Source organism: Salvia splendens, chromosome 8, assembly GCF_004379255.2.
Source record: "Salvia splendens isolate huo1 chromosome 8, SspV2, whole genome shotgun sequence".
NCBI lineage: Eukaryota > Viridiplantae > Streptophyta > Magnoliopsida > Lamiales > Lamiaceae > Salvia > Salvia splendens.
Genome location: NC_056039.1, coordinates 20,824,904 through 20,838,932, shown reverse-complemented (window position 1 = coordinate 20,838,932; position 14,029 = coordinate 20,824,904). Strand labels below are relative to the sequence as shown.

The window sequence follows — 14,029 nt, the reverse complement described above, 5'->3', positions numbered from 1 at the left end:
TTATTAAGTTCCATTTTTTTTATCATTTATCCTTGTGCAATATTTTTGTTGTAATAAAACCTTCTATTTCATACTTACTTCGAACAATTCTTATTTAAATGAAGCTGATTGAATATTTATTTTTTGTGGTTACCTAACCTAACCTATTGATATAAAAATATTTAATTAAACTAAAAGGTAAAGATGATTAATATGCACATATTTATATTTAGAAAAGCAGACATAAAACTGAAATTCACAGGTTTCTTAACCAATTTACCTTAGAGTGAACTGCGCCATCAGTCCTTAACTTTTTGAGTTCTTGCACCGCAGACCCCTAAAAAAATATAGTGTCAGAGGACTCTAACATTTAATATAATCAAGAATGCAGTGTTTTTGGCTGCTTTTCGAATGAAAATGCCCAAATAGCATGAAGGGCATTTTTGGTAATCCCTAAATTCGCTGACATATGAATTCTGTCACATTTCTATCAGCAACTTCATATATGATTTCCTAATAAGTTCTGGTACTTCATATGTGATTAAAGTTTTGTCATTATTTGCATAGAAAAAAACTTCTTATATCCCTTTATTTCTAGTTGGTGGTAACAATAGTACTAGTTATATTATGAAAAACTGAAGTTATTTATGCAATAAAATCTGAATCAATAATACACAGAATAAAAAATATTTCACATTTACTTAAATGAAACAATAATTATTTTCTTAAAAACACTGACATTTAAAATGTTATTTCATTATATATCATCAAACTAATTTGTTACTCAAAGCCTGACTTTAAGACGATTTTAATGATTGATATTTTATTGAGAATTTTAATTTAGTTCAAACTGAAATTTTTAACATCATATGAACATTCAATCTTTAGATATAAATTTGCATAGTTTCTTGTCATTTATGATAAAATTGAAACATAAGTAATATTTTGAAAATATTCAAGAATGAGATATTAGTTATTTAGTCCATGGAGAATTTTTTTATTAATAATAGTATTTGAAATTAAGAGAATGTAAATTTATAAATTAATACCGCAAAATTAGGATATTTTTATAATCAATAAAATTGATCCGTAAATCAAGGTAAAAAAACAAAGAAAAATTAGGGGAAATAGAAACACGGAAAAATACTAGAAAATGAGTTTTATTAAGGAAGAAAGGATGTGATTTTATTATTTTCATATTAATTAATGCAGATAATGATAAATCTGTATAATGATAAAAATATTAGAAAGTGTAAATAATGACAAAATCTTAATTACATATGAAGTGTCAGAACTTATTAGAAAATTACATAAGAAGTTGCTGACAGAAATCATATGTCAGCAATATAATGGAGAGACAAAAAACATCATGCGTGATTATATTAAACGTTAGGCTCCCCTGAAGCTATCTTTTTTTGTTAGGGGTTTGCAATGCAAGAACCCAAAAAGTTAGAGACTAATGGTGCAGTTCACTCTTTATCTTAAGCTTCAATGTCTAACCATTCTTCAATGTCTTGTCCCATAAACTCTGAATATACATTCTTTTCAAATGCCAAAAAAATCCGAACAACTTTCCGTGCAAATCTTGAACAGACTCCTTGGGTTATCAATTGATCACAACCTGTCTCCCTATTATTCTATTTTTTCCCTTATATTCTTTTGGTAGTGTCATGGTTCATATTATCATATAGTATCATTCTAAGCACAATTGTTGTTCGGTAGAATTGAAGTCCTTCAAGGCTAAGAATAATTTTTTATTACTATGAAAGGATATAGATAGGGTTCTAACTGCAATGTTGGATGGAAAGAATTTAACTAACCTATTGCCTCCAATCATGTATTGTCATATCTTTACTTCTAGAGATTTTATACTAAAAAAGCAGTAGAGACTGCCCTATTTTTTATGCCTAATGCTCACGTAATTTGGTTCGTAAAATTAATTATTTATAGTAATATTTGTGTAATACCCCGCTCTAATCATGTAATTGGTGCACTAATCTAGATGTGTAAAATAACAAGTAGTATTTGAATGTATACAACGTTAAAAGAAAGTCCGACATCTCGAGCAATTAGTAAATCCCGCTTCCATTTCGGAAAAAGCTCCTACACGAGAAAATGACCACGGTAATTATTAATATATATATATATATATATATATATATATATATATATATATAGGGTTTTGATCCATGCAAAATCATTCTTAATACAAAAATGTAGAACAAGCATACAAAAGTCATTTTTAGGTCATTGTAAGCTTATTTTTACGTCATTATAGTAAGAATGACATGAAATGATCTTAACATGACCTCAAACCCAAAGTTTATAATATGACCTAAAACTGCTTACAATGACCCTCCGTGTTTTTGTTTAATTATTGACCATTGGATTGTCAAATCTCATGGTCAGGATTTGGTCTGGATTTTGTATTGAGATCAAGTTTTTTATTGATCATTTTCATATATATATATATATATAGGGGAGCGTTATTCTCCTATTCATCCCTTAGATCCTTTATTCTTCTTAATATGGGCCGTTAGATCTCATTCATCAACGGTCCAGATGATCTGCATTATTACACTATAATGGTGCATTATTAGTCGGTGTGCATATTCAACTGAAAATCTGCATTATTAAATGACACGTGGCACCAATCTAACCGTCAGATGACAAAATCGTGGGGCTGAGATTAAAAAGAACAAAGAACAAAAGATACAAAAAGGAAATGAATACATCCATATATATATATATATAGAGAGAGAGAGTTATAATCAATGTCGAACCAATTTTAAAGACCGAACTGCTCTATAGGGTTGTGATCAATGTCGAGAGACCAAATTAGGGCCCTCCATTTTCTTAATCTTATGGTTAGGATTAATTTATAATTAATTTAATATTTTATTCAATAGAAACTTTTTTTTAATTTTTTTTAATTTTGTTTTAAATTTTATAATTTTTTTATTCTATAAAAACTTGCTGGAGTAAATAATGAACTAAATGAACGTATGTTATGAAGTAATTTTGACATGTTATTGAAATACATTAATGATACAACAAATTAACTGTGTTAAATGTTAAGCGATAGTAATGAACTACATTCAATAAATAATGAACCAAATGGAGTAACTATGACGTTTTTATTGAAATACAATGTTAACTGTGTTAAACGTCAACCAGTAGTAATGAACTTATTACTTCATTCTGTTAGTTTATTACTTCATTCCATTAGTTTATTACTTCAAAATGTGTTATGACATAATTATCTTACAGTTGAAGTAAATTCGGTATGTAATGAATGCAAAAATAACACAACATCAGCCTAACTGGTCCATCAAAAACAAGATCTAATGGTACTAATTTGGTCTCTAGTTCGGTCTTTAAGACTGGATTTGTGAATAATGAGACCCATATATATATATATATAGTAGTGATCTATGGCAAATGCCCCTTAACCAAATAACTAGAGAACAAATCATAGCCACAAGATCAAAAAAATCAAGGGCTAGTATTAATTTTTGAATTTATTGAGATATTAGTTCCCTCAATCACAAATTTACTCCATAATAACAATGCAGGGGTATTATGGTCATTGCATAGCCAATTGAATTAACACCAAAATCAGGTTAGGTGCGAAAAATTGAATTCATTTGAAAAACGCGTCTTCTTCTCTTTTCTTCTCTTCTCTATTCGCCATCGTCGTCGCCGATTAGACCGCATTCAATCCATCGCCACCGTCGTCGCCGTAGCCGTCAGTATCCAGTCGTCAACATCAACTGCTTTGTCGAACAAATGGCTACAAATCAAAAAGATTTTTCGAAAAGTAAATTTCCTATAGATTAACATTTATTTGTAGGTTTGATTTTAGATCTAATTTAGATTTGAATTTTTTGTAGTTTTTGAACGTATGAAGAAAAATCCAACCGGAACTTCCGGTGCTATACACCAAGGTTCCGACCGTAAGTCATTCATACTATTTCTTAATTTTAATATACAATATTTTCGTGTATTGTGATTTATACAACCGTAGTTTCTGTGGTTAGAGTGATTTATACAACTGTAGTTTCTTTAGTTAGAGTGATTTTGAAAACCGTAGTTTCTGTAGTTAGATTTATAGTTGTTTCACTGAAGTTAAGTGATTATGAAAATCGTAGTTTCTGTGGTTAGATTTATAGTTGTTTCACTAATGTTAAGTGATTATGAAAACCGTAGTTTCTGTGGTTAGATTTATAGTTGTTTCACTGATGTTAAGAGAGAAGTGTAAGAGTGATGTGTTTTGTTTGTAAACAACAGTGAAGTAAAATCATACTAAGAGTGATGTGTTTTGTAAACAAGAGTGAAGTAAAATCATGCTAAGAGTGATGTGTTTTGTAAACAAAAGCGAAGTAAAATCATCCTAAGAGTGATGTGTTTAGTAAACAAGAGCCAAGTAAAATCATGCTAAAAGTGATGTGCTTTGTAAACAACAGTGAAGTAAAATAATGCTAAGAGTGATGTGCCTTGTAAACAACAGTGAAGTGAAATAATGCTAAGAGTGATGTGTTTTGTAAACAATAGTGAAGTAAAATCATGCTAAGAGTGATGTGTACACTAGTCCAAGTAGGGTTTGCGGCCCTATGAGGACCCGAATTCGATTTAAATAATAATGGCTTCAAGCCATATCAGATAGGCACGTTAAAATCAAACAAGGCATGATAAACACAATTTCATTCCCATCGATAAAACATTTAGGACATCGTCCTTATTTAAAAGAAAGCCCACCTCGTCTGCTTAGATCTCAAGTACTTTCTTCCCCTTGCTATCACGCTGAGAGTGCGAGTTATTACCTTTAAATTATGTGTGATACAAATCAGTCTCAATCATTGACTCAAAATCATGCATGTCCCCAACGTTTCCCTTTTTGCCCATCGATTCGTTTTATATTAACATTCACAATCAAGACATGCTCTTCATATCCATTTATTCACACACAACTCCAGATCTATCATCAAATCATGGTCACGCATGAGTGTTCGTCAACACACATCACACGCACACACATAAACACGCACGCCGACACACACACACACGTGTCGATCCACACACATGCATCCCATTCATCAATTGGTTTCCCCTTTTTTCACTCGATCTATATGCATGAGGGTTCAAGAACATCGATTAATCGGTTGGATGAGGAAAGATAGATCAAAAATACCTCTTCTGGATAGAAACGATCGGTAGAAACAAAGTAAAATCTTGATTCTTCAACAATTCTTGAGGCTTCAACTTAAATTCTTCTCAAAGATGAAGAATTCATGGAGAAAAATAGAAGAAGAAAGAAAAAGAGATGAGAGAGGGTGGGAGAGAAAAGTGGCGTGAGGGAGAGAGGGAGTAGGCGTGTAGTTTAGTGGCTAGGGTTAGAGTTTTTTTTCCTCCCTTAATTATAGAGATAAATTCCAAGGTTTGATTCTCCACAATTAATTAAATAAATATTGTGGAGTTATAGAAGGAGAAAGAGAATGGCATGAATTAGGGGAGAAGAATAAGGAGTATTCGAAATCTAGGCTATTTAATTAGCCTATGTTTTAATTTGTTATTTCACGGAGTAGAATAAAATAATACGGAGCAGAATAAAAATAATAAATCCTCCCAAAATATATGAAGTAGGCGATTTTTATTCCTTCTCCCACAAGGAATTAAATTCAAATCCTAATAAAAATAGGATATGGCAAGATCTCCTTAGATATGGTAAGATTTGCTAGGATATTTATATTTATTCATGGAAGGGAATAAATAAGGGATCAAAATATATAATAAACAATTTCCTCCTCCCATAAATAGGAGATTTTCGAAATCCCCCTAGGAATAAGGTAGGGGTCAAATTTTTCGTGGAGAAAATAAGGAATAATCGGCTTTGGATTTAATTTGGATAATTATCCCAAGCAAAAATTAAATTCAAGAAAAAAATAGGATTCCTCTCCAAAAATCATGGTGGTCGAAAATTCCAAATGTGTATGATATTTATGATGAACCTATAAATCTCACTCATCCCTTAGGAAAATAATTCGCCACAATATTTTTCACCCTGCATCAAATATTCACACTGTCACGCCACAATTCAATCATTTTCACTTCTACCTCGTGTTCTCAACACATTGACCTTTCAACGGCCACGTCATATATTCCACATCCTTGACTTTTCACAGCCACGTCATTTATTCAACGGATTTGACTATTCAAATCAAATCTCAACTCCAAAACGCAATTAGGTCACACAGAAACCATGAAATTAATTCACTCATCATTTAATTCGCATGCTTCACGGCATTAAAAGAAATAAATGCAATCGTCTTAGGGTTCGAAATTTAGTGTTCAAAAAGTAGGGCGTTACAGTTAAGCTATGTAAAAAAGAAAAATGTTAGATAATGTTCACATACCTTAAGTATCTGCAAAATATAAATGGTCAAGATAAGCAGCGAGATATTAAAAAAAATACAAAGATGAAGAAAGATATGAAAGTAAATGTAAAGAGAGAGAGAGAGAGAGAAAAGAACCTGTTATTTATGAATGTGTGTTGTTGCAACTGATATTTGAAAGTAAACGGAGAGAGAGAAGACCCTGTAATTTATGAATGTGTATTGTTGCAACTGATATTTATAGAGCAACTTTCTAAATAACTCTTGGGTTTTAAATTTTAAATTTTAATTTTTTTTGCACTAAAATGAACAGATTTCCCCCATTTTTTAGCTCCAAGAAACCTCTCCATTTTGGAGGGGGGAACCCACTTTATTTTTTAGAGGGAAAACCTACATTTTTTTTGGGTGGGGGACCTTGTTATGCTATGGGTTTCATATGCATAGAAAATGGTTTATATATATATATATATATAAATGATGTGATGTATCTGGTTGATTATATGTTTAGTTAGCTTTACAACTGAAAAAGATGCTATTAATTACTGGTTTTAATGCATAAAGGTGGTGGAGTCATTTTAACTATTGGTCAAAGTATGTTACTGAGAGGTGGCTGATAGCAATTTGCAAAATTCCCCCCAAAACTAAAATTTGAAATTTGGTGGGAAGTCCCTTAAAATTCTCCCAAAGAACTGAGCTTTTATATATAGTGTAAATAGATTTGTACAAAACATCTAAATAGGATAACTTATAATTATCCTTAGCTACCAAATAAATAATTAAGATAAATTAACAAATCAAAACTATGGTAATTATTGCTATTTATATCATTTCTAGTAGAAACATAAAAGGTACAATTTTAGATATAATAACAAAATATCCATTTGGATGATGAATTTAGTGCAGTTAAGGTACATTAAACTAGAAGTAGTTCAATTGAGTTGGATATTTTTGTATTGGTGAAAATGATCATCTTACTGAACCATGCCATCCTGAAATTGATGAAAATGAGACTGCGACGTCTGCAACTGCGCTCTAAGCTCTCTCCATTCATTTCTAAACAAGTTGTAGCTCGAATTCTCCACCAACACATCCACCGAAACCTCCTTCCTCTCCACCATCCCCCTCGCGTACCGCTCGAACTCGCCGATCTTATCCAGCAGCACCCCACGCCTGCCTGAATCCGTCTCCCCAACGACGTCGTATATCAAGCAGATCGCCTCTTCCACCCTCGCCCAAAAGCAAGAGTCCTGCGTCAGAGACGCGTACTTGCTTCTTGTCGTTGTCGTTGTTTTTTGTTCGTCTTTTTCGCCCCACCACTTGTCGAATATCTTGAACCTCTTCTCCCTCCCGTGCTCCACGTAGTGCCCCTTCTCCCGGTGCTTCCCCGTCCTGTAGTACTCCGCAATCTCCAGGGGCTCGACGAGGAGCTTGTAGAAGTTGGAGGCGTTGACGTACTTGGGGAGCTTGTGGAAGTCGCGGGTGAGCTGGTTGCTCTCCATCTGCTCGATTAATTGGTCCCAGAAGCGCCCGAGGCGTAGCCGGTTCATGTTTACTTTGAATTCTCTCCGGGAGGCGCCTCGGGTCTTGAAGGAGTCGTAGTATCCCAGCTGGTCGTCGCAGTGTTTCTTGTACCACTCGAGCTCCGCTCGGAAGGGGTTGATCTTGGCTAGTGAAACCGCCATCTTCGCGTTGTTCAGGCTTCGCGGCCGTCCTAGACGTCTTGCAGTTGCCAGGCACGTCGTTGCTGCCTTGTAGGTCGCTTCCTGAATATAGAGAGAATTTGTAAACATCAAAGGTTTTAGTGCAAAATTGGGAAAGTAGTAGTGAAATAAAAAAAAATATTCATTCAAGTATTAATAGTGGAGAATTGACATCACGAGGAAAAATATACTGAAAATAGAAATGAACTGATTTTGAAGAACAAGCCAAAATAATAAAAATTAATATTTTTCAAAGACAAAGGGAGTAGTATTATGCATGCTTATTATTTTTCAAAATAATAAAATTTGATAATCTTGAAATTTATCTTTTACGCATGCTTATCCCTGCAGGTAATTTTTCTCATTTTGAGATTCATATCTATTTAAGATTAATACTAAGAAAACAGTATACAAATTGAACTTCAATAGTAAAGTATACGTAATTTTTTTTATGTCGAGTTTAATAAATATGAGATGCAAATATCGATTATGGCTATAAAGTACTAACCTGATTTGAAGATATGCCTAATGTTTGCAGCGCAAAGGCGATCCCTGCTTCGCTGTTGGAGCCACAGTGAGTTATGGCGCTCGAGCATCGCATCTTCATGTATTGATAAGACAACATCCCGACATAATCCTCGTACTTGAGATGATCTTCCACGCCCGAAGCAGGCGAAGACGAGGTGGCCGCCATCGTCGAGTAGAGGAATCTATTGATAGTCGTTGCATTGTCCAAGCACACTGCCCCTTTGTCACTACAAAACATGTAGTTTCCAAAAGGGCTATAATTAGAACATCTCTCTTGATCTTGATCATGATCATTATCTAGTCTTGATCGAGTTTTCTCCCCATCGGCTGACTTGGTCATGGAGAGTAGCCTCGGAACTAGGTCGTGTGGTGCCACGACGTGGCAAAAATTGCCATCCCATCGTTCTTGGATGATGGCTTGAGAGAATGGCCCGTTGCCGAGCATAGGGGAGCCGAAGGTGATGCAGAACACGGATATGGGATGCGCGAGGGAGGCGGTTCGAATGTGGGTGAGGAGCCAAAGGGCCGAGAGAGAAGCGATAGGCCCACCGAGGGAGTGACCGCCAAACACCACTGATTTGCTTTGCTTCAACACTTCCAACATCTGCATTATATATATCATATCATATCATAACATATATGTCAAAAAAAAAAAACTCCCCCTCTCAATAAATATGAAACATTTAGCTTTCGGCATGAGATTTTAGGCAATGTTGCTTCTGAGTTAGTGAAGACAGAGTAAAGTAAGAGAGGGGAAAAAGTAGAGAGAATATTGTTTCAATTTTAGGAAATGTTTATTTTTAATGGAACAGAGAGAGTAGTAGAAGAAAAAGAATCACTGAATCAGATTGCATAATTCCATAATCATAAATTGTTTTTTTCGCTTTAAATTTACACAAGTTATACAGTTTTTATTTCTCTATCTAATACTCCCTCTGTTCCAAAGTAATAGAGACATTTCATTTTGAGCATTCGTTTTGAAAAAATGATAATAAATGGTTAAAGTAGAGAAATAGTAAAGTAAGATAGAGAATATGATAGATAATACTCTTCTCTACATTATTCTCTATCTTACTTTACTCTTTCTCTACTTTAACCATTTATTATCATTTTTTCAAAACGAGTGCTAAAAATGAAATGCATCTATTACTATGGAACGGAAGGAGTACTCATTATTTGTTTTAGTAGATTTATTTTCCTTTATAGGTCGAGGATCCATCTAATAAACTGCGATCCTAAGGGGTAATTCAAATTTACATGCATGCATACATGTTTTATAAATTAAAAATCAATATATTGCCAATAAATCTTTTATCATAGATGATTTAGATTAGTTTTCACTAGAATGATTCTTTATGTGTACATTAATATTTTATGCATACAATACTTTAAAAAAATCGTGCTCAAACATAACAAAGATTGAAGGATTGGTTTGCAGATAAATAAAACACGATACACACGACCTAATTTGACATTTTTGGGTTAAAAAATTAAGTATTTCATTATAAAGATTCAGTACTCTATTGACTAATATAACATATCCTAAAAAAGATTAGGGCAATCACAATTGCTAAATCCATTACCATACAATGCTCTAAGGAAGGAAGATGATCCATTTTTAGATGATACATTAAGACGAATGTCTAAAATTGATTGTGTATATTTTTTTGATTTTTTTTTCAGTTCTACACATTAAGTAAAATAGTTTCTGATTCTAGAGAAGATGTTTTGATCTTTTTTAAAGGTTCCTTAACAAAATTAGCGGTCAACAACATATTTACCAAATTAATAACTCAACTGTATTTAATTTAAAAGGAGAAGAATATCCTTTCATATAGTTTATTCTTGAATATTTGTATTTTTTTTATATTTAAGTATTTTATAGCTTTTATAATTAGAATGATATTTAATTCACTAATATGTTCAGAATACTGTTGACCGTCAACTTTTTTAACGAAGTGTAGACTAAAAAGTTTTTTAAGGACAAATGTGACTCATTGAAAAAATCCAAAAAGAAAAAAAGTAATTAAATGTCTTTTTTCCAAATCATTTCAACCCCACTAGATCACTATACAATCTCGCATAAAATGGGACACAATAAACATGAAAGTTACTGTTGAAATGCGACCTAACATATGGGATTGAATACATTGAACTTGGGCTCCCAAATGAGCGGAAAGTTAAGTGTAGCATTCTATTACATCAAAATTGACTGAATTTTCTTACACATATTTTAAACATTTTCTTATAGTATTACCCAAATTATAATGCCCATAAAAATAAAAGATTTTGAGGATGATAAAAGTTTTAATATGAAATTAAAAATATACTAATATTCTATTATATCAAAATAAATATTATAGTAAGATCCATAGTAGCAATGTAATAAGGTTACGAAATTTTTAAATGTAAAAATAAACTAATTTTAATGGAAAAACGAAAATACTAAAATAAACTATTCTCTATGTTCTACAATAAGTCATTCTCATTGTGGACACGAGTTTTAAGAAATGTAAGGAATAGTGGATTGTAGAAGTTAGTGAAATATGATACCTACTTTTTTATATTGGTTTTATAACAAAATGAGAATGAATTGAGTTAGTAGAATGTGGGACCTACTTATTATTTACAGTAAAAATAAAGTTGTGATTCTTATTATAGGGTAGACTAAAATGACAAAATATGATTCATATTATGGAACGCAAAATGTGACTTTTATTATGGAATAGCGAGAGTATTTTTTATGAACTCAATTAACTTTCACGTCACACCACCAAGACTCTATTCTCCATAGAGAGCAATACGCTGAGTGGTTCTATAATGGAAGACTCACTTTGAAAATCAAACCACTAATTATGTGAAATTCAATCGCGTCAATCTTTTTATTCATGGTTAGATATTTTTAAGAGTTTATAACCTTCGATAGTTTATAGTAAAAAAATAATCTCTCCGTCACACAAAAATATACACTTTTGATTGAGCACACGTTTATACACAATTGGTAAAGTAAGAGAGCAACAGAAAAAAAAAGTAATAAACGTATTGTTAGTGGAGAATGTGTGACACCTCATTAGAGATAAAAGAGTTTTAAAAATTTAGAAAGTGCATATTTTTTAGGCATAGACTAAAAAGAAAAGGAGTGCATATTTATATAGGACTGAAGGAGACAATATTTTATGAAATTATAAATTGCCAAAATATTTAGATGAACTTATAAGCTAAAAGAGAATTACGAATTATGGAACATAGAATGAGTTATTGAAAATTATTATCATAACTTAGAGTTTAGTTTGAATGACTAGCTCGCAGTGGCTTATAAGCTCCTAAACACTTTATAATTAGTAATTTCATCGTTCCATGTTAATAGAGTTATTTTTCTATTTCCGAAAGTTCCAAGTTAATTGAGTCATTTCTATTTTTGGCAAAAAAATAATTCTCACTTTTACTTTATTCTCTCTTCTATCTCTTTTATTTTATTCTCTCTTACATTTTCATCATTCATTGAACGCATTATTCTTAAACTCCGTGCCAAAAGAAATATCTCAATTAACAAGGAATGGAGGGAATATAAGCTCACTAAACATCCACTTATTAATATTTCAGAAACATGCTTTCCAAAACAAATATGTATTGGCGTTTGTAAAATTCTGAAAAAATATAGAATTAGAATAAAAGAAACATAGTAATTATTTGAAATTTAGATGTGTATATATCCCTGCTAGGCCTAGAGCATACTTTAACACAAAAGTTTTTAAAATCTACATCCATACAGAAGTAGTTTGAAGTAGTTATAGTATCTCGAAACGAAACACTAACCTTTTGATTAAAATCAGGGCGGACATAAAAGGAGAGGAAGAGTTGGAGCAAGGCTGCATCAACCATGATTTTCCCTTTACCTTCCAAACACCGCCCGAAAACATTCTGATCCAACTCCACCATATCCCGGGACCGCGCCACCGCCTGCACGCCCGAAAACGCAACATACGACACCCTCCCCACCGCTTTAACAGCGAAGCTCTGGTGCGCGTCAGCGTTGGCGCGGCGGCACAGGCGCCACGTCTCCTCCACGAGTGGGGTCGAGGCCAGAAACGCGCCCAGCATCTCACACGATTCGAACCTATTATGAAAAGTGGTTAGAAGAATAAGAATATATTTTCTAGTCAAAATTAGACATTGGAGAATTACTGAGAAGTTTCGGGTGCCATTGAATTAGAAGGCGGCTTGTTCAATTCGGGTGATGGCTTTGAATCCACTCAAATGGATTGCCCACTTGTTTTTTCAAAGTGGGTTGGCTTCGACCTATCGCTTTCTTCATTCTTTATATTGAGTATACATAAATATGTTTGGCTAGCTACCATAATGACTTTTGTGTTTTCTGTATCTACCTACCGTGTGGTGTACTTGAGACACTGGCGATATAGTTTGGGACTTGCTTTGTTGTGTCTTATACCCCTCTAAGAGAGATAAAATGATAATAAAGTAAGAGAGTTTGAATAAAGTAAGAGAGTGTTAAAATTTTGTCTTTTGTTAAAAAAAGAAATTGATCACTTGTAATGGGACAATCTAAAATGAAAAGTTAATCAATTGTGGTGGGACGGAGGGAGTATCTGCTTTTTGTCTTTATTGTTGTTTGTGGGGCGCTTTTGGTTTTGGGTTCCATTTTTTGTTTTTTCGGTTGTTTGGACGGGTGTGTTGGTTTTTTGGCCGTTGAAGTGTTTTGTTGGTAGTATGTCGAGTAGCTCTGAGTGTTGTTTGACGCTTCTTTTATTTGTGCTGGGCATGCTTGCTCGTCGTTTTTGGCTTGAGCCTTTTTGATATATAAAAAAAAAGAGTACAGGTCATTTGTGGTCCTAAACATATAACGATTATATGATTTTAGTCAAAAACATTATCTTTTGAATTATTGCAACTCGAAGAAATGAAAACGGTCCGGATTTGGTCCTTTTGGATGATGCCGTCAAAAATTTGACGGTCAACGCCAATTAACTCAATTTTGACTAGATCAACATTTTTAACTCAATAATGTATTCTATCTTTTTAGTCCTAAACATATTGTCTGTATTCATCCACCATCACCATCCGCAATGGCGAAGGTGCTGAGCCAGCCCCGCTTTTGCTTCTGCGGCTCGCGGATCTCCGCCACCCACTTCCCCAGTCCCGCTGCCGGACGCCTCTATGGATTGGGTTTTATGAGGACGGTGATGGTGGATTTTTTTTCAATCTAAGTTGTGTATTTATTGATAAGCCGAAATGCAAAATATATTGATTTCTGATTATGATTCTGTCAAACATAGTTAGCATCAATATTTGCTCAATCCATCATTCTGAATTTGAGCATTTATTAAACACTAACTCAAAATTGCAATTGCAACTGCATAATCAGACAATACTATCTCAAATCCAAAACAGAATTAAACAAATTCGTCTTTG

General features: G+C 33.2%; 1 protein-coding gene across 1 annotated transcript; it reads right to left on the bottom strand.

Moving 5' to 3' along the window:
- Window positions 1–7,157: 7,157 nt before the first annotated feature.
- LOC121743779 (lipase-like PAD4) lies at window positions 7,158–12,952 on the bottom strand. The gene is made up of 4 exons (XM_042137145.1): window positions 12,785–12,952; window positions 12,416–12,716; window positions 8,580–9,203; window positions 7,158–8,134 (listed from the first exon to the last, which is right to left on the bottom strand). Exons 1-4 carry the CDS (start codon window positions 12,802–12,804, stop codon window positions 7,343–7,345), a joined length of 1,737 nt encoding a protein of 578 aa, XP_041993079.1. The 5' UTR covers window positions 12,805–12,952; the 3' UTR covers window positions 7,158–7,342.
- Between the last annotated feature and the right edge of the window lie 1,077 nt (window positions 12,953–14,029).